The 24,797-nt window shown below is 54.7% G+C and overlaps 11 protein-coding genes across 11 annotated transcripts; 8 read left to right on the top strand and 3 right to left on the bottom strand.

Moving 5' to 3' along the window:
• Positions 1–363: 363 nt before the first annotated feature.
• HMPREF1541_01703 (uncharacterized protein) lies at positions 364–2,127 on the bottom strand (the record flags this gene model as incomplete). Its single annotated transcript, XM_008716060.1, has 1 exon — positions 364–2,127. The coding sequence occupies one exon, from the start codon at positions 2,125–2,127 to the stop codon at positions 364–366; it is 1,764 nt and encodes a 587-aa protein (XP_008714282.1).
• A 932-nt stretch (positions 2,128–3,059) lies between these two features.
• HMPREF1541_01702 (uncharacterized protein) lies at positions 3,060–3,548 on the bottom strand (the record flags this gene model as incomplete). The annotated part of the gene is made up of 3 exons (XM_008716059.1): positions 3,060–3,183; positions 3,239–3,467; positions 3,530–3,548. 3 exons carry the CDS (start codon positions 3,546–3,548, stop codon positions 3,060–3,062), a joined length of 372 nt encoding a protein of 123 aa, XP_008714281.1.
• Positions 3,549–4,604: 1,056 nt separating this feature from the next.
• Positions 4,605–6,488, top strand: HMPREF1541_01701 (uncharacterized protein; the record flags this gene model as incomplete). The annotated part of the gene is made up of 1 exon (XM_008716058.1): positions 4,605–6,488. One exon carries the CDS (start codon positions 4,605–4,607, stop codon positions 6,486–6,488), a length of 1,884 nt encoding a protein of 627 aa, XP_008714280.1.
• Positions 6,489–6,711: 223 nt separating this feature from the next.
• Positions 6,712–7,525, top strand: HMPREF1541_01700 (uncharacterized protein; the record flags this gene model as incomplete). The annotated part of the gene is made up of 2 exons (XM_008716057.1): positions 6,712–7,080; positions 7,127–7,525. The coding sequence occupies 2 exons, from the start codon at positions 6,712–6,714 to the stop codon at positions 7,523–7,525; spliced, it is 768 nt and encodes a 255-aa protein (XP_008714279.1).
• A 997-nt stretch (positions 7,526–8,522) lies between these two features.
• Positions 8,523–8,915, top strand: HMPREF1541_01699 (uncharacterized protein; the record flags this gene model as incomplete). Its single annotated transcript, XM_008716056.1, has 2 exons — positions 8,523–8,644; positions 8,705–8,915. The coding sequence occupies 2 exons, from the start codon at positions 8,523–8,525 to the stop codon at positions 8,913–8,915; spliced, it is 333 nt and encodes a 110-aa protein (XP_008714278.1).
• An 870-nt stretch (positions 8,916–9,785) lies between these two features.
• On the bottom strand, positions 9,786–10,485 carry HMPREF1541_01698 (uncharacterized protein; the record flags this gene model as incomplete). The annotated part of the gene is made up of 2 exons (XM_008716055.1): positions 9,786–10,374; positions 10,442–10,485. The coding sequence occupies 2 exons, from the start codon at positions 10,483–10,485 to the stop codon at positions 9,786–9,788; spliced, it is 633 nt and encodes a 210-aa protein (XP_008714277.1).
• Positions 10,486–12,421: 1,936 nt separating this feature from the next.
• Positions 12,422–13,213, top strand: HMPREF1541_01697 (uncharacterized protein; the record flags this gene model as incomplete). The annotated part of the gene is made up of 1 exon (XM_008716054.1): positions 12,422–13,213. The coding sequence occupies one exon, from the start codon at positions 12,422–12,424 to the stop codon at positions 13,211–13,213; it is 792 nt and encodes a 263-aa protein (XP_008714276.1).
• Positions 13,214–14,097: 884 nt separating this feature from the next.
• HMPREF1541_01696 (uncharacterized protein) lies at positions 14,098–14,902 on the top strand (the record flags this gene model as incomplete). The annotated part of the gene is made up of 2 exons (XM_008716053.1): positions 14,098–14,695; positions 14,745–14,902. 2 exons carry the CDS (start codon positions 14,098–14,100, stop codon positions 14,900–14,902), a joined length of 756 nt encoding a protein of 251 aa, XP_008714275.1.
• A 329-nt stretch (positions 14,903–15,231) lies between these two features.
• HMPREF1541_01695 (uncharacterized protein) lies at positions 15,232–16,111 on the top strand (the record flags this gene model as incomplete). Its single annotated transcript, XM_008716052.1, has 5 exons — positions 15,232–15,322; positions 15,420–15,479; positions 15,581–15,739; positions 15,789–15,889; positions 15,947–16,111. 5 exons carry the CDS (start codon positions 15,232–15,234, stop codon positions 16,109–16,111), a joined length of 576 nt encoding a protein of 191 aa, XP_008714274.1.
• A 401-nt stretch (positions 16,112–16,512) lies between these two features.
• On the top strand, positions 16,513–17,990 carry HMPREF1541_01694 (uncharacterized protein; the record flags this gene model as incomplete). Its single annotated transcript, XM_008716051.1, has 4 exons — positions 16,513–16,656; positions 16,806–17,015; positions 17,192–17,691; positions 17,843–17,990. The coding sequence occupies 4 exons, from the start codon at positions 16,513–16,515 to the stop codon at positions 17,988–17,990; spliced, it is 1,002 nt and encodes a 333-aa protein (XP_008714273.1).
• Positions 17,991–20,007: 2,017 nt separating this feature from the next.
• Positions 20,008–21,583, top strand: HMPREF1541_01693 (uncharacterized protein; the record flags this gene model as incomplete). Its single annotated transcript, XM_008716050.1, has 2 exons — positions 20,008–20,079; positions 20,132–21,583. 2 exons carry the CDS (start codon positions 20,008–20,010, stop codon positions 21,581–21,583), a joined length of 1,524 nt encoding a protein of 507 aa, XP_008714272.1.
• Between the last annotated feature and the right edge of the window lie 3,214 nt (positions 21,584–24,797).

Genomic DNA, 24,797 nt, shown 5'->3' with positions numbered 1-24,797 from the left:
GTGTTTGGTCACTCTACAGGATGCAGTTTGTCTCTTTGACAGGTAAGCAGTAGGTTCGACTCACAGTATGCAAGTGAACACCTGCGGCGGCTTGATGGTCACGTGTACGAGCCACCGCGATTCATCTCGAGCATGGCTTCGTTCCAGCAAATGGGGCTCAACTGAGGCAAAGGTGAGGATCGAGTCATGATAATTTCAAAGCATCAATTGCGGTTTCCATCGCCCGGAGCCCTCCCAGATATTCTGACCGTCGACTAAGAAGGATTCGCCCAAAAACTACCAGCGGCCTCCTCGACATCACATCGCAAGGGATTGCGTGTCTTTGGCATAGATAACAGCGCCCTCCCCAGACCATCATTCCCCCTAATCCTCTCGTCCATCCTCACCCTGCCCACCCTGCCGGTCCTCCGCGCCCTTCTCCCCATTGCTCAAAGCTGACAAAGCAGCATTATACCCCTCCCACTCCCCATCAGGCACCGCCAAACCATTCGCCCTCGCAATATCCTCCCATACACGCACCGCCGCCAACGCCATCTCATAGCTCGCCACATGGCTCTCGGCCGCCGCCTCAGCACGGCCCCTCTCTGCACGCAGATTCCCCAGCTCCGCCTTCAGATCCTGCACTTCGTCCCTCAACCGATTGCGTTCATTCTGAATCTCCATGTAAGCATCCTCCTCGACATACTTGGTGTCTTGCGGGGGAGGCAAAGGGAACTGTGCCCAATAATCGCGGTCCTCGGCGCGCGCCTTCATCCGCGCAGAGTGGAGGGCTTCTTCCGCGACCCACGTGGCGGTTCTGTACGGGTCTTCGTCCTTGGACTTGGGCTTGGGCTCGGGCTCGGGCTCTTCTGGGACTGGGGGAAAATAGCTATGGTATGTGTTGCCGGACGCCGCTGGGTTTTGCTGGCCATGCTTCACAGGTTTGTCCTTGTCTTTCGCCACTCTCTTCGGGGCCTTTGCAGATGCTCTGATCGGCCTCTTGGTTGGGCGACTGTCTTCTGGGTCGGCGTTGGCATCGTTTCCCTCGTCGCGCTTGCGTTTGCGTGTCTGAACGGCCGAAGGCTCTGAAGTTGCCTGGAGGTTCTGCTGGCTCTGAGGCTCGGTATTGACCTCTGCTTCTGCAAGCGGTTGCTGTCGACGGGTGCGGGGCTGAATCGTTGACCTATTTGGCCTCTTGCGTGGTCCATCGTCCTGGTCGGCTTCAGCGTCATCATGTTTGCGCTTCTGGCCGGCAGCTGGACCCGTCGCAGTGGTGTCCTGTGGCGGAATATTCTCCTTGTTCGCTGCTGAAGCAGCGCGAGTGCTTACATCCTCACTCCGCCTCACTACCTGTGGCTGGAGACCTGATGCCACTGGAGTGGGAGCTGCTGGCTGTTGCATTTGTGCAGAGACTTGAGGTGGCCCAGAATAATCGTCCAGAAACTCGGGATAGTCCTTCTTCGCCTTCGGCGTTGCTGGGAAGCCAACAATTCTACCGTTAAGCCAATCAACGAAATCGATGATGCGAACGTCTCCAGGGTTGGTGGGTGGCTCGTGACCTGTTTTCTTGTGCGTCGTCCTCACGTGGCGCTGTAGCTCCCCGAACTGGTACGCACCACTCGAACAACCGGGGACGTTACAAAGAAACCGATGCTTGTGAGGCAGTGACCTTGAGCCACCTGTTGGGGCAGCAATTTCCTTTGGGATGGCGTCAACCTGAGCGGCGCCGTTGACTTGAGAGCCGGTCCCAACCTGAAGGGTGGTGGTACCATCGGTATTCGTTGCCGTCGCATTGGCATTCGCAGCAGCTGCTGCATCGAGTATAATCTGAGCCCCTGTGGCGGTGGCGGCTGCGGCACTCTCAGCAGCCTCCAGCGCTGCGATCTCGTCCTGCCTCTCAGCATACATTGCGTTTGCATGGGCCTGAGGCACGACCTTGGCGGTCTCAGCAGAATAATCGTAAAACTGCTCCGTCGTCAATATCCTGGTGTTTTTGGGATCCTTGGGTGGGAGATCTGAGAGCTCGAAAGGCTTTGGCTTCAGGCCACGACTTCGGGTGCTCATTCTCTCCGGCCGTGGAGCTGTCGAGGCGGACGCATTGATCCGCTTGGTCTTGGGCTTCTGGTTTGGGCGTCTCCTGGGTAGCATATTGGTGTCCTTGCTGGAGTATCTGTGCTGAGAAGGGAGATTTGGGTGTTGCTGTCAAGGACGCGGAGACTGCAGTAGTCTGCTAGATTTGACGATTTTCCAATTCAACAAACTCGGTAGGGAATTGTCTTGCTGGACGCGATACGGGCGAAGACAGGATCTGAGCCAGAATGCCAGATTGTGATTGTGTCTCGGTGCACCGTGTACAAAAGACAGAGAGGATGATAATTTGGTACGAGTTGTTGTTATCTCGAAGAAACAATTTGCTTTATTTCTAGGGTTTGTCTTGAACGGCCTGTCTGTGTTCCATTCCTTTGTTTGTCTGCCTCTTGTATGCGGTGGCTGGGGCGTCATGAAGCGCGACAAACTCGACTGTCTGGATCGACGCGTTGACGCGTGATCTGGACAGACCGAGCAAGATAGCTTCAGTAGTCAGAGTAGAGCACCAGGAGGACACGCAGCATTCAGTATCAGATCACGATGCGGTTTTGCTGACTCTACAAGCATTCCACCATCGCAAATGATTGCTGGTAAGTACACACACATACTGGTGTAATTGCCAAACCATATTATTTGCTTCTGGGCAAGCATGCGTTAGTCAACTTACGATCTACTTGTTCAAGCATTAGATTCAGAATTAGCTGTAAAGAGAGTCATGGCTTGTGTTTTCAGTCCCGGGGGCTTTCTATTGTTCTATTCTAGGGTCTAAGATGACTCGGACAAAGCAGATAGTTGCCTTAGAACTGCGAATCTCGCACATGCCCTTTTTCGGATAACAGATATCGTCAACGGTGAGTCGGCTCCTGGCTACCATGATGCACCCGTTACTAAGATATCCCCTGCCTCCTCGGATACTCAGCCTTGCCAATGGTCAGTTGGGGCGGGTGCCTGACTGGGCTTATCAGGCCAAAGATATATGCATTAGATCACTCTTAGCTAGTAGTCACCGCCGATGCTGTAAGTGCTGCCGTCGAGGGTGCGTCGATGCCATCGTCGGTTTCAAAGTCGAAACGCACCAAATCCTCGTTGAACGGCCACATGTATTGGCTCGTTACACTTGCGCTCGCTATTAGCAGACGCCATCGGACGAAACAACGTCTCAGGGACTCACCGGTGATGCTCCGCGCTGGCCTGGTACGCATCCAGCGCAGCACGGTCCTTGTGATAGCTCAAGAGACAGTACTGGAAGCCTTGGCTCCGGGCCGCTGGAGTGGTGATCGAAGGCCCTCCCACCTCCAGCTTCTGGTCTTGGACACACGGCAAGGCTTTCAACTTCTTGAGCTCCGTGACGAAGGTCTTCAAGATTGCTTCGGATGTGTCTCTCCTGAATTTGAACAATACTGCACATGCTGGTCAGGCGAAAGGCACAGGAGAGGCTTGGTGGCTTGAAACGAGTGCTTACCGATGTGGATGACAACCATCTTGCTTGGATCACCCTACAATGACCAGGAATATGCTCGCTCTAGGTTGTAAGAGGAGTTGGAAGGACCTAAAAGACCAAAATGAATCATGGCGGACGTCTTCCGCACTGGGTGGATGGCGTGGAGTTGTAGGAACGTTTACTGCCTCTTGGCAGATGCTCATCTGGAAGCCTCACGCCGCTTTTAGAGACGTCTTCATATTCATCCAGCACCACTTCTTGAATTTTCAACCCATCCCTTTTCGATGGCGGCGGCGACGTCGTTGCGTATCCATATTCACACGAATCGCAGCTGCCCAAATCACCCAAACATAAAAACCCCTTAAGGTCTGACGGAGCTCCAGCTTATGTAAACCCCCGGGCTTACAGCAGCGAGGGAAAAACTCGTTTGGGTACTGACGGCTACGGGCCCGTTCCCGCTCCATCACCTCTTACCACCACGTAGCTGGATGCCATGCAGTCTCTCCTCTTAAGGACGGCTACGACCCGCTCCTAGCAGGACAATTCCTTTCTTGTCAGTTTTCTGGTGGGTCGCCAGAGACGCGCCCCCTCCCGAAGCAAGCTCGACATGAGAAGCCCACCTTCCGAAGCCGGAGAGGATTCCGGCAGGCTGGCGAAGAATCGTCGTATCAGACTGGCATGTGCACGGTGTCAGACACGCAAGATCAAGGTAAGCGCCTCGGGAAATACGTTCAGTGTCTGCAAATTGTGTCGAGTCGGGTGCTTGCTGTGACGGATTGTTAAGTTCGTCTTGTGGCTGCTGCTGCTGCTGCTGCTGCCAGTCCCATTTTGAGCCGAAGTCATCGCTGAGCTTCCAGGGGTTGGCAGTAAATCGAGTCAACTACTTTCGCGACCTCAGCTGACGAGACCCCAGTGCGATGGTGTTCTGCCAAGGTGTTCATCTTGCCGTAAAGCTGGTGCAGATTGTGTAGACGGTAAGAAGACGTTCCAGGAGGGCGCCATCTCTCGCAATGAGGCAGCCGCACTCCACATCCAGGTGCAACGTTTGCAGGATGCCTTGCGCGAGAGGTGTCCCGATATCCGCATAGAAGACGTTATGTCGGGTGAGGTGACAACGGAGGGGCAGGAGTTTGGAGCAGGGGTACCTGGGGCAGAGGCTGGCCAGAGTGCGCGCTACGCTTCAAACCCACCGAAGAGCGACCACAGCACCGCATTCGACATTGCCCCTGGGGCTGATATTAGCCACGGACATGATCGTGGCGTTCTGGACCAAGAAGCCCCAGTCCACGAGATAGGTCTCATTCCCATTTCATCCGGAGTTAACAAGTACGTGGGACCTTCTAGCGGCTTCGGGGTTGCGAAGCTGGTGTTCGCAAAGGCCAAAGTCGCCGAGAGTGCGGACGCTCAAAGAAGCACGAACAGTGCCGAGACACACTGGGCAACCAAATCCCAATCGACATTCGCTGTTGTTCCAACTGCCATTCCACAGAGAGTCGAGGAAGCTCTGCAGCTTTCCAAAACCTTTTTCGAGCATGTCCATTACCAGCACCCATTTCTCCACCAGCCAAGCCACGTACGGTTGGTGCACAATTTGTACAGCGGTCACAGTCAGTCTGCGATTGACTCGTTCCAGGTTACCATGGTGCTCGCCATCTCTGCCGTCATTCTTTCGAGGAGACTCCGGATACCGTACTCTGGCGAGGGTTTGTGCGCCACAGCCATGCAGCAGATAGACGAGATTGACTTCCAGAATTCTCTACAGGGAGTCGAATGCCTGCTTCTCGTGCAGATCTTTGCTTCTTACAGCCCATTCCTCGGTGTCAATCCTTGGTATCTGAATTACCAGTGCCTGGCGGCTGTGCTAGATCTTGGACTTCAGCGAGACCTCCCCACAAGCAGTTCGTGTTCTGCCTTTGAAAGAGAGATGCGGACCAGGACGTTTTGGACCATCTACTCGCTTGACAGGATCATGGCCACCAAGCTTGGACGTCCAATCGGGCTCAGAGACGAAGCTTGCGAGCTCCGAATGCCGGCGGAACTCGAGGACAATGACCTGCATGAAGGTCGACAGACTGCGACCCTACAGACAAGTTCGTCCCCGGGTGCAATGGCCTGCGCTCGAGTGCTGTTCAAGCTAGCATTGCTGAACTCTGAGATCAAGTATATCATGCACAGCATCAGTAGAGATGTGCCAAGGTACACCTATCCGCAGGTCCCAGACATCGGAGCGTGGCAAAGCGACGTCTACAACCGTCTCCGGGCACTTCATGCGGAGATGCCTGTCCTTGAAGCAGACGACGCCCATATGTCGACCAACTGCGACATCAGATATCACGAGATTGCCATGCTCCTTTTTCGGCCTTCACCACGTTTCCGCAAGCCGTCGAGAGACGCCCTCCTCCAATGCCAGCAGAGTGCCGAGACGCAGATTGGGCTGTTCAAACGCCTCTACGATGCCGATAGACTGCCGTTTTCGTGGTTCGACATCCATTCCATCTGCCTGAGCGCGACCACACTCTTGTACTGCGTCTGGTCCGAACCCGCTATAGCCGCCGCGACGAGGATCGATGGGCTTATAGATAGCACGCGGGCGGCATCTAATATATTGAGCGCCGCAGGGGAGCACTGGACGGAAGCTCGCCGGAGTCGCGACAATCTCGAGGCGCTCTCGTCGGCCACCGTGCGTTGGCTTTTGGACCTGCATACCAAGTCGAGGCCCTTGAATGGCATGAGCCAGCTGCAGCAGCCATCCGGAGCGTCTAATCCGAAACAGAACAGGTCTGGAATAGCAGAATACTCGCAGCTGCCGGACCTGGGCAACGCTACTTTCGACTGGGACCTTCCCGGAGTCGACACATATTTGAACAATGACAACCTGGCCACGTTTGTTGGGGCTCCGGATCCGTTCACAGCAGACTTCAACTTGACAATCGACGGGATGTTTAGCGAATATCAGCCAACGTTCGACTTCGGCATTTAGGGCCAGCTCGGGTACGGGTAACTTTCCATCAGCAAGCGGGACCCTTCCGGGGAGCTTAGACTCAACTGTTTGGCGCTGTTGTAGTGTCGGAAGACGGCCGATCTCGAACAACACCAGGTCATTTCTTTCTACGCGAGCTCATCTCACCCGCCGCACCTGCACATATTTCTGTCGCAACTGCGACTGTCGAAAAAACAACGGGTGTGCCGGCCTAAGTCACAGCATGCATGATCTTAGCGGAAAAGTAGCCCTTGTCATCGGCTTAGGTCAATCATCACCTCGAGGATGGGGTATTGGTTGTACGATTGCAGTGCTCCTCGCTCGGCAGGGGGCTATCATTGTCGGTGGCAACAGGACTGTTGCGTCTGCTCACATCACCAAAGATCGCATTGAAGCAGAGGGTGGTAAATGCGAGATCTATGCCACGGATGCGACGTCATCAGCCTCGGTCGAAAAGCTGGTGAGCACATGCATGCATCGTCACCGCAGGATAGACATTCTCATCAACAATGTGGGCAAGTCGGCGCTGGGCGATCCTGCCACCATGTCAGAGGACGTTTGGAACTCCCAGATTGACCTAAATCTGAAGTCAGTGTACCTCGCCTTGCCACCATGTCCTGCCGGTGATGGAAAGACAGGGCGATGGCAGGGTTGTCAGCATATCCAGCATCGCTGGTCTCAGGTATATCGGCAAGCCTCAGATTGGGTACTCTGCGACCAAGGCCGCTATAGTACAGACCATGAAAGCGACTGCGGTCATGTACGCCAGTCGAGGTGTGCGACTCAACACGGTGGTGCCAGGGCTCATGTATACACCCTACACCGAGGAGCTGGCTGAGCGATATGGTGCTAGCGAACCAGAGACCAAGAAGGCATACATGAAGACCAGGAAGTCTCAGGTTCCGATGGAGAAGATGGGAGATGCGTGGGATGTGGCCCATGCTGTGTTGTTCCTGGTATCTGATGAAGCCAAGTACATTACCGGGACAGAGCTCCTGGTTGACGGAGGAATTACTGCCTCGACAGGCCGTGCATGAGGTTGACAGTCCGCACCCACACCCACACACTGTACAAGCCTGTCGTATGTTATCGCATTTAGTCATTCGGTACGCGAAGTGCTTCCATCGGCAGGTCCAATAGTAGATAATGCTGTTGTTCGCTGCATAAAGATGACCCGAGGATGACTCGAGCTCATCGTCGTCGTCGTCGTCGTCGGCGCCAAGCAACAAGGCTTGGCGGTCCGTCGCTGTTGATCACAGCCAATTTCCGTTCTCTCCACTGTCGAAGCCGCCACAAGCTCCCCCCTAATCGCTCATATCGTGGCCAGACGCAGCGCAAATCCATCGGAAACCATTTCCGACGTTCCTCATTTACCTGATCGAGTTTAAAATTGCTCAATGGTGCGGCTCCCGGTGTTGATTGGCGTTTGACAGATGCTTCGTTTGACATGCTATTTCCCTGTGCCGCGGGCCACGCGAGCACACCTCGTCCAACGCAAGCCCCAGCAAAGTAGCAAGCGCTCCTGTTCGACTCCATCCGAGAGGCAAAGAAAAGGTGAGGCCTAGGTGGATGCTACAGAGGTCGGATCTTTGAATCTTGACCCTTGTGCTTCGGGCGCTGCACAGGTCCACTCAGCGGGGATGCTCCTGCTCCAGACCCAGGGGATGTGCTTGTGGATATTTGGAGCCCATCAACGATTGTTGCTTTCATCTTCTCTTCATTACTGATTGTTGCTCCTCGTTGCCGTGACTTGCGATAGCATTCCGTCGCTCTTTTGCTTGTCCTTGTTGTTACTGATCTGAGCACTCACTCGTTTCGTGCTTCAGCATCGTCCATTCGTTTTCCTGGTTATCTCAAGGCGTCGAAAAGGAATATACCCGCCGCTGCACACCCTGGCCCAGTGATCTGCCAGCAACCGCGACTCAATTACTTCTGCGACACACTCCGTCGCGAACAATACTCTCATAATTCACAGCCTCCCCCACAACAGCCACCCTCGCCAACTCAAACAAGCACTCGACATCTGTCGACGCCATGGCCGGTGTTCGCGATCCAGCCTTTTGGCGTCGCTTCTCCGTGGCCATTCACCTCGATGAGGAGAAAGCACCTGGGTCCGACAAGAGCTCAGTATCCTCGCGGGCTCCGCTGAAGCACAGGTAAGGCACTCAAATGAACAGGCAGCGCTGGTTCAACCCCAGGACTGACTTCTTCCGTAGCGAGACCTGGCTGGAGAAGGACCGTCGAAAGAAGCGACGTACTAGAATCCTCGGCTGGTCTATTGCCATCCTGACCCTGCTCGTCATTGTGGGCGGCGTTTTTGCATTGATGTTCTTCCTCAAGTTTGGCCTGTGGAGTACAGAACCCCGTCCCAGTGACGACGACCCGAACTACTCGCAGACGCAAGCCGTCAATCCCCTGGGGAACTGAGGTGGCGTCCGCAAATACATTCTTTATCCGCATCCATAGAACACCCACACGGCGGGACGGACCTGCACCGCTCAGAAAGCCGGCGCCAAATGATCAGCGCCGCCCGGGGGTGCCAGGACAACCCAAGCACCGTCAATCACGCCGCGGCACAACCCTTGGGGTCCGCGCATCTGGCAAAGCAACAACGTCAAAAGCGCAACTACGTCCAAAACGAAGCGCCCGCGACCGATAAAGGTCGCCGTCGGCCGCACAGAAATGCTGCGCGGGCAATCCATCACCCGCGCAAGCAGATGACTTGAGACGAACTATTTACGATATCATGTTTCGAAGATGTCTAGAGGACATGGAGGAGGAGGATTCGAACATAGAAAGCGAGCGAGGGGGCAAGGGAAACTACATATCGCGAAGCCAGGCAAGCCCTGCTGAATCTTCAATGCACAAAAATGTGAAAACACTGTTCAAATTTGACTCGGGAAATGCTTTTCATCCGATTTGTGGTATCTTAGTAGACGTAGTGAGCCTTTTTGAGGCCGCGTCTCTCACCTGACCTCCCATATAAGCCCGCCCTACATTTGACCCGAGCCCGCGCGCCTGCAATGATGTCTCCCAAACGCCTTGCATATGCGTGTCCCTCTTGGGTACAACGACTTCACTCCGGTCGCGCAAGCCAAATATGCACAAATTCCTCGTTTGGAGCCATTGACGCGCTCAATGCGCCAACACGTAAACGTGTTCCGAAGACATCGAACGGACTCGGCCTTTTACTTTCCAGCTCTCGCGCTCTCGGGCGCGCGAACGTCTTTCATAGTCGGCACCACGGCCCATGTGCAGGAAAAGTGCCCTTTACTCGGTGGCCACTCATGCGCCGGCTCAAGCATACCGCTTCCTCGTCGGCTCCGGACTCGGGCTCCGCGACACCGACCGCTCATCCCTGCCCCTCTCCTTCAACCACTTCTTGGTGCTGAGCTCCAACTCCCTCTCCAACTCCGGACTGGGCTCCTTGCGATGGATGAAATTACAGAACCCGCCTCTGACACAGCCCTCACCGCTGTTCAGCCGACAGCACGCCTCGCGGAAATCCGTCACGGGGCTCAACTCGCAGTAGATCGGTCGGGCGGCGTACCAGCGGGAATTCAGCGCCTCGGAGGCGGCCTGCGCGCTGTCCTCGTACTTGAAGCGCGCGTACACGTTGCCGATGAGGTGGTCGTTGTTGTTGTCGCAGACGACGACTTCTTCGACTTCGCCGTACTTGCACATCTCGCACCAAAAGTCTTCGTAGAAGGCGTCGAAGTGGTTCTGGAGCTGCGACGCGTTCATCTTGTTCTTTTGGTCGTAGGCCGGGTTTTGGTATAGGTTGGGCAGCAGGATCGTTTGGCTGTACGAGGGCTTGACGTGCTTGCGACTGCAGCGGTCGCCGTGGCGGCAGGCGCCGATTTTGTAGTAGAACGAGCAGTTGACTCTGCGAGAGGCTGTCAGTATGGTGCTATATTTTGAGGCGGGGGACGTTTGGGGTGGGAAGGGCTTACTTGTCAGCTTCTGTGCCGAAGATGGAAGCGAGGTAGTTCGCCATGGTGAATATGAAAGTACTGCGGTCGAAAAGGTGTTGCGCAAAGGTGTATGTAATGAACGTCAAGTTGTAGACTATACGGAGGAATCTTGCGGGCGAGGTCGAGGACAAGGCTGAATAAGGCTGAGGTCACGTGGCAGGCGGTTCTGGAAGATTCTTGGCGCATAGATTGCTCAGCGAACGGAGAAGAGGTGACAATGGTAGCAAAGGAGAAGAGGTTTCTGTCGTTGGAGGGGCACGTTGATGGACGACCGGTGTGCTTTAGTAGGATTTGCCGTAGATTAAGCAGAGATTTCTATGAGAGCAGGCTCTACGATCGATGTGGCGGCAGATGTGCGGTCACCTACGCACCACGGCACCAGCAAGACTACGCTGCTCGTTGCGCTCAGAGTACGACTGTCCTAGCCCAAGATGTTGTGTCAATCAAGCTTGTGGCGAAGAATGCATAGCACCCCGGCTCCATGGTGTAGGCGGCGGTCGATGCTGCTGCCAGCGGTATGGTGAGAAAACGTCCGCGTGTTCGACGGTCAAATGTAAGGTCCAATCCAAGCTGCCATGGAAAAGGAATTTCTGCACCAAAGACCGTGGCCGGCCAGGGTAAAGTAGACGCAAGGGATAAGATACAGTTTCGGGTAACTTTCACGAGCGTTCTCATCTGCGAGAATCGCTTCAGCTATCATTCCAGCGTATACGTTCGGTCAATCGGTTTATAAGCTTTAGCCGCGTTACCCTACCTTGCTCGCAAGCCACGGCCTCATACTGGCTATGGACACCAGAATTCGAAGGTAAAGTTATCGGCATCCAGGGCTTACAATGTGATTCGGGAGAACGTTACGAGCAGTACATGGTGCTAGTATACCTTAGGTGTGGTCGCCTTATAGAAGAATGTAGGTTGCGCGGTCGTCGCGTCTTCTACCACTGCGGTAATGAGGATCGAGTAGTACTAACCGTTCGACTGCGGTTTGGGGTATATTGAAGAGTCGTATGACTGGAAGCATGAGGTGAGCAAGCCCCTTGGGACCCCGACTTAGATACGAAATTGGCTTCGTGAGGGTCTAACGGTCCTTGTTGTCAGACTCGGCCAGTGATCGACAGTCTAGACACGAGCAGCTCGTGATGTCGCAAATCTTGGATAGGCAGAGTGGTGTCTCATAAGCCAGGGCGGCCAGAACGCGTGAAAGATTGTGGCGTGACCGCGTGGAATGATGGATGGACAAGGGGCCACTTTACCTGGGTGCGGAATCGATAATCATAGCGAACTCTCTCAAGCGAGTTGCAGGCAGCACACACGACAGGGCACCGCAGATGAAAGACCCAGAGGGTTCTGGGAGGCGCAGGCTCTGCAGCAAGCAGCGATCGGTTCAAGCGGAAGCTAAATATAGGGGTAAATGCTCATTGGTGGTCGCGTGGGGCTGCGCTCCTGCCAACCAACAGCTGACGCCTAACAACTGGTCGAAATCGACGCCCCCCCGCTCCGCACCAAAAACAAGTCTGGAGCCGGTTGGCCACTCAGCCGAGGGGTGGGCTCGGTGGGTTGCAGCTGCTGCCAACGCCCATAAACCTGGCCCAGCTCCCGCCAGGTCCAAAGCCAACTCGCCAGCCCGCTCTCTCGCTCACCAGCACCACACCAAAGTCACTCGTTCTGCCTTTTTGGTTACCCAGTACAACAGCAGTTGCTCCGTCGACTCGTCGACTCTTGTTGTGCTGCAATATTCCAATTGTTCTCCTTGTTATCATTCTCGCGTATACAGTGCTCTAATAGTTAACTCCTGGTGAGTCTCCCTTGCGCTAGCAGCCCCTGACCCACAAGGTGTTCTCGCCTTCAGGCATACCAGGGCCCCTCGCTGACCTCCTGAACCCAGGCTTTTATTAAGACTCGCGCCTGCCTGCCTGCCGCGATCTTTCCGAACCCCTCCACGTCTCCATCACCGCCGCAACCATGTCTTCACAACCTCTATACTACGATAAGGTCTCCGAGAACGAGGATGATATCAGCCTCGATCAGCCTACCCATAAGCCCTCGGCCGTCAAGCGCTGGAGCTGGGGTCAACAATCATTCATTATTCGTACCCTTGTCATTGCTATTTACACGATTCTGATCGCCGGTATCTGCTCTGCGATCGTCGAATACCGACATAGCGATGACTCGACGACCACTGCCGTCGCCGAGGCTACTTCCACTCCTGCTCCTGCTGCCCAGGTCGAGCAGGCCAAGGCTGAGGTTGAGGCCAAGCCCGACACTCCCAATACTGGCCTCGATCAGATCCAGCACTGCGGCTCCAACCACACCGAGGCCAAGGCTTTGGGCTGCGTGTACGATGTCATGATGCAGCTGTGGATGCCCGCTGCCTGCTATGACGAAGTTCTCAGTGAACGCTTCCTGAACGAGGGCAACTGGACCTGGTGGTCCGACCCCGAGAATGGTGTCACTATGTCCGATGAGCAGATGCGCAAGGGTGAACACTCCGTTGCCTTCATGTTGATGGATTACCACAAGATGCACTGTATTTTTGCCATGGAGAAGCTGGTCCGTGCTCTGCGAAACCAGTGGTCCATCATACCCGAGCTGGTCTCATACGACCACATTGTGCATTGCAAGCACAAGACCCTCGCTCGCCCCGACGGCGACACGGTCAAGGGTGTCCGCGCTCCCACCGGTTTCACCTCGTGTGCTCCTTATGAGGTCTGGAAGAATCAGCTTCCCGAGGACCACACTTCTTCAACCGACTAAACAAAAACCAAACAGGCGTCATAGCCAACACAATTTTCATTTCCAATACGTTGGACGGGGGTGGAGCGAGCATTGTGGATAGGCATGGAGGGATCCTGACCAGGAGTTCCTGAAACCGGGACAAGAATGGCGACGAGCGTCCTGTATTTCCTCTGAGTATGCGAGACTCTGGTATATGCTAAATCTATTCTTCTACATTTCATGTCCTCAGTTGTTAAATTGCATCTGATCTTTGATACCTTGACACGACCGAGGCGTGATAGCCACCAGCAGCACGCCCTGCATCCTTAGCTACTATACATCCGCAAGGCTAACCCTCTACGTGCAGGTGCTCATGTATCTCGTTCACTAGTCCTCATAAGCCGCAGTCTAGATGTTCAGCTCTCCGTCTGCTCAGGAAGTCAGCTAAAGGGCGGATGCTATGATTCGCAGCCTTCATGCCTTAGCCCATACAGTCAAATAGGGACTCCACCCGAGTTTTGATTGCGAGCCCGATCTATATTGGATCAGGGGGCGTCTTGATCTAGATACTGATGTCACAAACCTCTCAGGATGAACGATATAGAGTTAGTATGGCATGTGTTACATGCTAGACCCAGGCTGGCCCCGGGGTTAACGGGCTTGACCACTGCCACTTCGGGTCTTGGAGACAGCCTTACCGATACAGCCAATCATGGTACCCTTTATGCACGAATTTATTGCACCATGTGCCGAAGTGGCCAATCACCAACTGACTGAAATGCTTCATATCTGAGCAGAGCTGCTCAACACGATCGGGAGAGCTCGAGCATAAAAGCCGGCTGCGGGCACTGTCCATTGCTCCGTCTGTTGAAACACTACACTATACCAGCACCTCAGCACCAGCAACCCAACCATAAGCAGCAATGGCTTCCTACCTCATCACTGGCTGCTCCAGAGGCATTGGTCTGGACATGGTCAAGCAGCTATCAGCCAGACCATCCTCTGCAGTGGCTACTATTTTTGCAACAACTCGAGCACCGACCCCTCCCCAGCCACTGGCCGACCTCATCCAGGCTGACAGCAAGCGCATACACTTCGTCCAGCTAGACACAGATGATCGTGCAAGTATTGAAGCAGCCGCATCGAACATCGAGCAGCAACTTGGACAGAGTGGTTTAGACATTCTTGTCAACAACGCCGGCATAGCCCCATGGGAATCCGACCCCCCTCTCGGCATGGACAGTCTCGAACAAGCGCTCAAGACCAATGTCGTAGGAGTCCGCGACATCATCACGGCGTTCCTCCAACTGCTGCGCAAAGGCCAGCAGAAGAAGATCATCAACGTCAGCAGCACCATGGGATCAATGGCCTTGGCCGAATTGGTAGCCTCAGTTCCAAGGCCGTCGTACAAGATCTCGAAAGCGGCACTCAACATGCTGACGGTTCAGTACTCGATCTATCTAAGGGACGAGGGTTTCACCACGGTCGCCATCTCTCCGGGCTGGCTGAAGACAGATTTAGGTGCGTGTCACGTACGGTAGTACTCAACCCCTCCACTGACTCGAAACAGGTGGCAAGGAATATGCTGATCTAGAGGTGGACGTCGGTGTCAAAGCTACCCTGGAGCTCATCGATAGGCTGAAGCAAGAAGATACGGGGAAGTTCTTGAATATACATATACCTGGAAACCCAACGTATGATGGAGAGGCGTTGTACCCCTCCTGGTAAATACGGAGCGACGGAAAGCAGCCGTGAATCTTAAAAACTGTTTCCTGTCACGAACTCGGGACACAATGAACATTTCTTGTCCACGCAAGCACATAAGACTTTGCAAGCAAGTTCTGTGATGAAGAAGAGTTCTGCAAAGGTCAGACCACGTTTTTGAACGTTTTGTGTGGCAGCCTTGCTCAGCCTTATCCTCTCTCATTCGCCGCCAAGCTTGGGAGCTGCTAGCTTGGACCCGCTTTGCATCTCCTGCTTCAAATGAGTTGAACCTCACTCGTTAGACCTTGAACCTCGACACAGCACCCAGCTACCGTCCTCTCCACTCCGCAGCCATGTCTGTCGCACGCACCGCCTTTGCTCTTGCGAGGCGGGCTCCTCTGCGGGCTCCCATCCGCCGAACCTTCGCTACCTCCTTCGTCCGAAGTGCGTCACACCACAATCGCGAGCAGGCCGTCTGAAGCTCGTAAACAAGCAGCAGACGCTTGCGGAAGATAGTGTAGATGGCTAACAATACTTACAGAATCGGACAAGTGGGATCCTAAGCCTGGCGACCCCGAGGCCAAGCTACTTCCTTTCGAAGGTACGACGGTGCCCTACACACATAACTGCTTGCTGTGGTATCGCAAACCGTACAGCACGATAAGCTATGGGAGCAAAATGGACTGATTGAACGGCGTATAGAAATCAAGAGCGAGGCGGATCTGCTACCTCCTGGTGCAAAGCCCGGCACTATTCCCACCGATCTCGAGCAAGCGACTGGTCTTGAGCGTCTCGAAATTCTTGGAAAGATGCAGGGCATTGACATTTTCGACATGAGGCCGCTACCCTCCGACCGCACTGGTACGTGGCGGCTGATTTGGACTAACACAGAGGCTGATTGTTGGAATAGGAACCTTCGAGGATCCAATTGTGGTTGACTCCGCCGGCGAGGAGCTCCAATGTGGCTGCACTGGCTCACCCGCCGACTCTCACCTGGTTCGCTGGGTTGTGGTAAGATTAAATCGGCTATCGAAGCAAAGCCCGATCGGCTAACGAGCTCGTGAATAGGTGTCTCGTGACCGCCCCTACCAGCGTTGCGACGAGTGCGGAAGCGTATACAAGATGAGATATGTTGGGCCGCCCGACGACCCACACGACCATCATCACCACCATGGCGTCTCGGAGCCCAAGACGATGGCCGATTATGTCAAGGAGGATTACTGGTATAGATGATCTGCCCCAACGATGGCCTCTGACTGGTCACTTGAGCATTTGTACATACCACCCACGGCATCTGGCTGAATGAGAATAGTAGTCGCAACCTCATCCCGTCCTGTGTCTCTCTTATGTACGCCCTTGGACGAGTGCTTCCCCCCACTGACCACTTTCAGCATGCTCGCATCCCTAGCACATCTGATACTCCAGCTTCAAACTCGCTCATTGGCTGTATGCACCTCAGCGGACATCTCCTGCCTCACCAGATGCGGAGATCAAGACGGGGGGATCGCCTATTCCATATGCCTGATGATCGCTTGCCACGGCTATTGAACAGCTATATAGACCCATCCCCTCATCTGCCCTCCGTTGCCGACATCTCCGCAGATGCCCCCGTTTGCAGAAGTTCAAAATCAGCCATGCCTCACGCCACGGAACCCACGTATAAGCATATCAGCGTCACGCCTATCGGCCCTACCATTGGAGCCGAGGTGTCGGGCGTCGACTTCAGCAAGCCCGTGCCGGATGAGGTGTTTCGAGAGATCTTGAGCGCTATCACTAAGGTAGGTCTCTCCTGCAAAATCAACAGCGCCTCGGCACGTTCTGAGGGGGGTTTGTCTCTGGCCGCCGTGCTCTTCCTTCCCAGCGCCCGAACGAAAGATAAACAAACCAGTCCTGCCAATTCCCTAACTGACATACCGCTGGCAAATAGTACGGCGTCCTCGTCTTCCGTCACGCAGCCCTGGACGACCGCCGCCACGTCGCCTTCGCGCGGCAGTTTGGCGAGCTCGATGATGTGAAGCCATACATCGCTGCCGGCCGCAAGAACCGTTTCGACTTCGACGAGCTCTTTGACGTCTCCAACCTGGAGGATGATGGCAGCCTGGTCGCGGTGGACAGCAAGCGGGACCACTTGAGTCGAGTAAGTATCCCTCCTCCCCACCCAGCATACAGATTGGGCTTCTCCCGAAGTCTTGCAAGAATCTGCCCGGCCGCAGGCTGCCTGCCTCCGGATCCCCATATCGGCCATACTCCAACCACCAAGCAATAAACCCCAATAACAGCTCACGCACACCCACTCACGAAACCCCCAAACAGGGCAACTCCATCTTCCACGTCGACTCATCCTTCAACCCGCGCCGCGCGGGCTTCTCGCTCCTCCGCGCCGCCGCCCTCCCGCCCCCGGGCCACGGCGGCAACACCGACTTCGCCGACACGCGCACCGCGTACGACGAGCTCCCCTCGGCTCTCCGATCGCAACTGCAGCGCCACGACTACGTGGGCGCGCACTCGATCTGGCACTCGCGCAAGAAGGCGGCGCCGCCGGACAGTCCGTGGCTGAAAGACGTGGAGCCGCGGGATTTCCCGATGGGGAGGCATAGGTTGTGTCAGGTGCATGAGGCGAGTGGGAGGGGAAATCTGTATGTGGCGGGGCATTTGCATCATTTGGAGGTGGAGGATGAGGGGGTCGAAGGGGGTTGGAGGGAGGTGGAGGCGGAGGAGGGGACGAGGTTGATTGAGGAGTTGTTGGCGTGGGTGGAGCAGGAGAGGTATCGGATTAGTGTTGAGTGGAAGGAGGTGGGGGATTTGGTCGTTTGGTGAGTTCTTTTATCTCGTGCTTGTTTCTTGTTTGAGGGGACGGGCTGGACGGGTCCTGGATGGGGTTTCGACGAGTCCGTTGAGCAAGCAAGTTTGGTCGCCGTCTCTGTTTTCATTCCTGCTGGGACAGTACTGATTTGCTGATGCTAGGGATAACACATGCGTGATGCATCGCGCCGGGCCAGGCACGTTTGCTGGGAAGTATATGCGGGACATGAGGAGGTGTACGGTGCATGACTCGAGCAGCCTGGCTTGGGGGTTGAACGAAAAGTCTGACAAGAGGATGGGATTGCCATAACGTGTTGTTGAGAATGAAGCTGCTGCTGCTCACGGGCCCTTGAGTGTGTTGAGAGGTTTGATGTAAGTAAGGACACTGTCGTCGATAGCTCTCCGTCTCGTCCGTTTGTCTCCTATATGAATGCAGCCTTGCCCGGCACCAGCCTTGGCATTCACTCACTTCCCCCTCCCCCTCCCCCCAGCTCCTTTCTGCCTAGCAACCATATATATATATACCGCAAAATCCGGAAACCCTTTCAACAATCGCACAGACCTACAAGCAGAAAAACCAGGCAGGAGAAAACCGCTAAGTCCTGGGGTCGAGTCGTTGCCACTGAAAACTTTACGCCTAATGCAATTGCAGCAGGTAGTTTTCGGGGAGGAATGCTCAAACTAAATAAGAAAGATGCCATAAGAAGCCACAGGTCAAGATCTCTCAGTAGGAGTTGTACTATCAAAGTTAGTACATGGGTCCACGAGACCTCCTATTATGGGAGCACATTCCTCTGTTCTTTTTGCCTTTTTTGCGATGTTCGATTCGTGCTTTTTTGATTGTTAGAGGGCATCAGAAGTGTATGGTGCACTGTGGGTGTTGTGGGCGGCGTTTGCTTCACTGCGTTGGTGGTCGACCAGGCAGTGAATTTGCGGTTTCGCACGGTCGTTGCCCACGCAGCCAGTTTGACCCTCGATTGTCTGGTTGATTCAACTTCTAGAGCTCAAACAAGTCTCGTTTCCATGCCTGTCGCCCCTAAGAATGTAACGGGGCACGACTGTTGCTGCAAATGGCACTCCTTGCAAGCACCTCCTCAAGCGTTCTGCCTTCAAGCATACCGACAACATGGATGCCAAGCTGCCTGACTTGATTATGCCTCCACCGGTATGTGAATCCTACTCCCATTTGAAGACCCGTCTAAAGCTCATCGTCTAGATGCCACGTCCCAAATTCGGAATCGGACAAGTCGTCCACATCATCCCCTCGCGCCGCGATCCGGCACGCATAGCTGCCGGCACAGCATATCCGAACAACTTGGAGCTGCTTCCATCAACCCAATGACGCATTTCAGACGTTCAACCTTTTCCTGAAACACGAACTTACAGGTACACGGTCAAGGCCTTTGCACCGCCAGAGATGACAGTCGACGAGACGCAGCTCGTAGCCGGAGGTATGTCGCCTGGCGACGAGGTGGTGAAGGTGAGCGAGGAGCGGCGCGGCGGTGGGTTCGTGTACAAGGTGAGGGAGCTGAGGGTGGTGTGGGATCCCGATGGGGTTGAAGCGGGACTGGCTGGGCGGAAGGGCAAGGGCAAGCAGGTTGGGGCGCTGATTGTGATGCTTAGATTGGAAGACGAGGTAGGTCAGTCAAGAGACTGTAAGGCGGAAGAAGTCAGATGCTTGACCGATGAAGAGCGTTTAGGGGGTCGAGGGTTCTGGCCACTGGTCAAGGATGGGATGGCAGGAAATTGAGGTGTTCGATAGTCACATTCGCTTCACGACGATGCGCTCATTTGGGGGTTGATCTCACATAGGCAGTATAGATCGTAGCAGTGTTGGTACACAGTTGGGACTAGGTGAGATATCTTGCTCCCTGGTCAGTCAGCCTTCTGGAACAGCAGGGCGTGCCTTCGTTCTCGCGGTTAGTCCCGAAATTAATGCAGATTCAGACGTAGCTCAAGCTGTGCTGAAAGCGTTGAAGATCTCGACCGGACCCGAGAGAAACGACAGATATCTCTTCGTGGACGATCAATGGTGAGATCAAGCAATGTGAGCAAGGCTTAGCCGAAGTGACTGGAGTGGAGTCAGCCTTGCCCACAAGGCTGACCAGTCAATGCTATGCTTGGCATAAAATGGCTTCTGATCTCGTCCTTCCATCGATGAATCTTGAGCAGACAATGCGCTTGCTATACTTGGGATCTTGTATCTCTAGAGCATTGTCATATGAGTGCTCTGACAGGGGTTCAGAAAAGACACAGTAAGGTTTGTGGTCTGCCGCGCAGCGCAGTAGTCCACGGAGCGGACATTGCCCCATCGAGTGTCCGACGCAATGCATGAAATCATCACGCTGCAGTTGGGTCAGCGGAGCAACTACCTCGCAACTCATTTCTGGAACGCTCAAGTGATACAAATCCCAATCGCCAGGCCTGTCAATCATACTAATCTTCCCGCAGGAGTCGTACTTCAAGTATTCTGATCAAGAAGACTCGCTCGTCAATGCCGACGTCCACTTTAGGGCTGGGCTGGGTCCGGATAACGTCGAAACGTTCACACCTCGGACTGTCATCTATGACTTGAAGGGAGGGTTTGGGTCTCTACGCAAGATCAATGCCCTTTATGACCTGGAGGAAGAACCTACTGCCGCCCGTCTATGGGACGGTGCTACCCTAACCCAGCACCAGCAAGCTATCGAGCCATCAAGATACCAGACCCTTCTCGATCAAGGACTACCAACCTTTCAGCTGCATGACGGCGATGTACGGTACTGGTCAGACTTCAACAGAGTCTTTTACCATCCAAGATCGGCCGTCCAGCTAGATCAGTATGAGCTAAACTCACAATTGATGCCGTTCGAGAACTGGTCCACCGGCGAAGAGCTTTTCCGAGACCTCGACAAAGAGTTTGACCTGATCGACCGCGATGTACGTCCTTTCGTGGAAGAGTGTGATCAAATGCAGGGGCTCCAGATGCTAGCAGGTTCCGATGATGCCTGGGGTGGGTTTGCTGCCCGATATCTAGACAGCCTACGGGACGAGTATGGCAAAACAAGTATATGGGTATGGGGCTCAGAGAATACTACAAGGCTGCCGAGACGGGAGCAACTTCTTCGGTCGACGAATGCCGCACGTTCCATGGCTGCGTTTGGCCAGCAGGCTTCGGCATACATTCGCCTGGCAACGATTCCAAAATCGTACCCATCATACCTGAACATCCATTCGACGTCCGACTGGGTGTTGACAGCTTTGCAATGCGCTGCTTTTGAGTCAGCCACTCTGCCCACCCGACTCGCCCATGACTCTACACACAATGTCTCACTCTCCTTACTCGAGGCTATACTCAATACGACTGGGACACAAAATATTCTTGACTTGCAGCTCAGTCGGAAGCCAGCCGAACATACACCTATCAATGGGGCAACGAGCACGGCGCTCCACAATGGGCATAATGATGAGGCAGAATCGGCAGATGCTGAAAGTCTCGACATAAGCTTCGTTCCTGGACAGGATCAGGCACCCCACAGCGCTCACACCTTCGCGCGGACCGAAGTTCATCGGTCGCATCACGATTCCTTACCGGCCGCGACTGATTCACGAGAGGAACAACTCAGGCGTCGGCAAAATGAGGAGACAATCGTGGAGAAATTCGAGACCAAACTAACTTTTCCTCTGCTAGACTCCTTCCCGGAGTCGCTATTCCGCCCAGACGGCCTGCGTTCCAGTCTGGAGCTCACGGCAGCGCTGAGCAGCAGCTCTGGCATGAAAAATCACATCCTACAGTTGCGGGAGGTGACTAGGCGTGGATTGACAAGCGACGAGCGCGAAGCAACCTACAATGATCTTTCAGAGCTGGCAAATAATTACAGCTTTGGCTGGGAGAACAGTTCCGATGAAGGCGAGGATGTCTAGATCCCAAAAAATAGCTGGATTGAACCTCAAAGCTCGATGACAACGATCTAACAGCACACCTTCTCCGGCCATCGACGTTTGGCTTGTCCTAAGGCACTGGGCAATGCGGGAAATCCCAGCCAGCGTACAGGTTCAGGGTCATGCAAAAAAACGAGGTCTTATTCTGCGCTCTACTTGTGTTCCCAGTGGAGCGATACCAGAGAACCGGGGACGCCACTTCGTCAAGCCACTGTTCTCAGACATGCATCTGCCGAGAAAGACTACTGTACCCCGAGAAAGGCGCGGCGTGACATGGCAGATGCGGCAATAACCCCGCGGCCAGCCTGTTGTACAGCGATTGCGGGACACATGCCCACGCGAGCAGAATACGAAGAGCGACCTGGCGTCGCTTACTGGTACCATGTACTTGTGCAACTGACCAGGATAGATTCGGTCATGCTTCCCTGAATGAGGTCGCGGCCAAGCTGCATGAATGAGGAGGTCGACAAATGTCACCAGACTTTGAAATCGGCGATACTCTCTAGCTGGACACTCAAGTACGACTTAAGCTGGCGAAAATCGAGTAGCTTCGAAATCGCGCTGCTCCGAAATCGAGCTGCTGTTCTGGATTGTACCAAGTAGAAATCGCAATGTGTGGACCCGGATCAGTAACACTTGCATCAACGACTGGGCCGCGCACGTTTCTACCGTATCGATTGGCTTACGCCTACCGGATCAAGCGCCAGCGGCATATGACACTAGCGTAAAGCCACACGATGCAGTGAAGGAGTCTGACTCCAAAATGCGGATCAAGGTTCGAAGCAGCATGAACCGAAGAGCCGTGGGAACCGCCGCTCCCGATCCAAAAGGCGAACGTTCAAAGTTTCTATTCTTGAAGTAAAGCGGCGCCGTTGACAGTGATGTTTTGCCGGATACGGGCAAGCTTGCTTGTCACGAGCGTTGACAAACCTGGACGAGTCTCGCGTAGCCAGGCTCTAGCTTGGCTGTAAACCCGAAGTTCTTAGCATTGAGCAAACAGTGCCTCTAGCGAGTCTCCAGCGATGAAGTCATGGTGGCAAAGACACCACTACTGTTGTCAACTAGCTCACAACGATTCCCCCAGTGCTTCCACCGAAAGGCTGGCCCCATCAGCAGTGCTGCGATGTCGATCAGGTACAGCACATGAGGACTTTTTCAAGATCACTCAGGCAAGCGGGCGGAGCCCCGATTAAGGTGACGGGTGCCTGACAGAAAAGCCAAAGACTCTGCTGTGCTGAGGAACCCACTCAAAATCATGTGCGTGAACGGCTCGAACGGGATGTATTCTGCACAAATTCTCCCAGAGGTTGACAGTACATTATCGCCCAGACTAACTTCCGGGGCTGGACTTGTAGCTGGTGCAGCTACCGGAACGGTCGGTCAACTGGGGCAAGTAGAAGAGAGCATTTTCACCGGCTGCTTGCGACCGAGGGTTTCTGTCGCAGTGCAGGTGGATGGCTGGGGCGAGCAGCCAGCTTGGGGTGCCGCTAAAAACTGCATGTCTCAGCTGGCGTGCAAGGAACACAACGCCCATTGGGTCGCCTACGGTTAAGCTCAAGTCCAGGAATGTTAGCCTTGTCCAGCTCCAACGTTCACCCAAACCAGGCACAACTTCGACCAACCGTCACCGCCACCCAGCTACCCCGGTGGCTCGTCTTCCAGGCAGTATGGGTACCATCACCGCTGGGACACCCTGGAGCCTTTGAGGTCATGCGCCAACTACCATGGTTGACTGCAAACAGGCTTTGAATACGACGCAGGTCACTCATCGCGATTTCTGCTCGGTCTTTGCACGATGAGAGCGTTTCTGACCTATCGCATACCACCGAGGGCATGTCATTCTCCCGGCTCAAAGCACCTTTGACTTGTGCCATCACAACATGACATAACCTGTCTGAGCTCGTGGCCTAGACAATCCAGGTCTTAGACCAATGCAGGCTCCATCCAGTTTCCATTGCAACATCGCCGGAGGGTGTGAATGATTATTTTTAAACCACTTCAACGCTCAGATGGGTTGGCATGACTGGGCGACACCACTATCGTACCACACTGGATCTCGGGCTGGTGTCTGATTTTTACAACGAGCAGAGCACGAGGCCCTCATTTTCGCAACCATTATTGACCAAAGCCATCCGCGGTGTGCAGCTAAGCTCCTAGCCGGAAGCTCCAGTCAACCTGTGTCAGCCGCTAAGTGGGTGAGCTGGATGCAGCAGCTGCTGCTCGCTTTTCCCCGGCTGGCCAGCACGTCCACCTGGCCATGCTTCTTGGGTGGACTTCAAGCGCAAACCTTGTTCCTACAGCTCTGCAAAGTCTTCGACCCACTATTATACCTCAGGCACCACCCCACTTACTCTCCCCGGTCTGTCAGGAACAGGGCAGCTGTGGTATCGTGCCCATCTATACGACCCAACGTCTTCCATGAGCTTCCGATCGATGACACCGCGGTCGGCCACCTAACCGTGACACCCCACATCCAGTAGGATGGCGTGCCACCTGCTACAGCTACAAAAGCCATCCCGCATGACTCCAATCATTTTTCTCTTTTCCCAACCACACCATAGCTACCGTACTTGCTTGAGTCTCTCGTTCTGCCAAGAGCTCCTTCGCTAAGGCTCCGTGCAATACCCTCGCTCTAACAACAAGTACTCGGTGTCGTTCCAACGATCATACCCATACCATCAAGATGAAGTACAGCTTCGTTACTCTCGCCCTTGCCGGCTCGTCTGTTGCCGCTGTCCTGCCTCGCGCCAGTGACTGGCTTGTTGTGCCCTCTCCCGTGGCCCCAACTACCACCACCCAGGCGACCGAGTGGTCCGTCGTGCCCTCCCCCGTGGCTCCTACCACCACTACCAAGGCGACCGAATGGTCTGTTGTGCCCTCTCCCGTGGCTCCTACCACCACCAAGGAGACTGAGTGGGCCCCTGCCCCGGCCCCGTCTACCACCACCAAGGAGACTGAGTGGGCTCCGGCCCCAGCCCCATCCACGACCACCAAGGAGACTGAGTGGAAGCCTGCGCCTGCCCCTTCCACCACTACCAAGGAGACCGAGTGGAAGCCCGCGCCCGCTCCCTCTACCACTAAGGAGACTGAGTGGAAGCCAGCACCTGCCCCGTCCACCACTACCAAGGAGACTGAGTGGAAGCCAGCGCCCGCTCCCTCTACCAAGGAGACCGAGTGGAAGCCCGCCCCTGCTCCC

Source organism: Cyphellophora europaea (assembly GCF_000365145.1).
Source record: "Cyphellophora europaea CBS 101466 unplaced genomic scaffold supercont1.2, whole genome shotgun sequence".
NCBI classification, from domain to species: Eukaryota; Fungi; Ascomycota; class Eurotiomycetes; order Chaetothyriales; family Cyphellophoraceae; genus Cyphellophora; species Cyphellophora europaea.
Note: the sequence above shows the minus strand (reverse complement) of the source record. Positions and strands in the feature narration are given on the sequence as shown.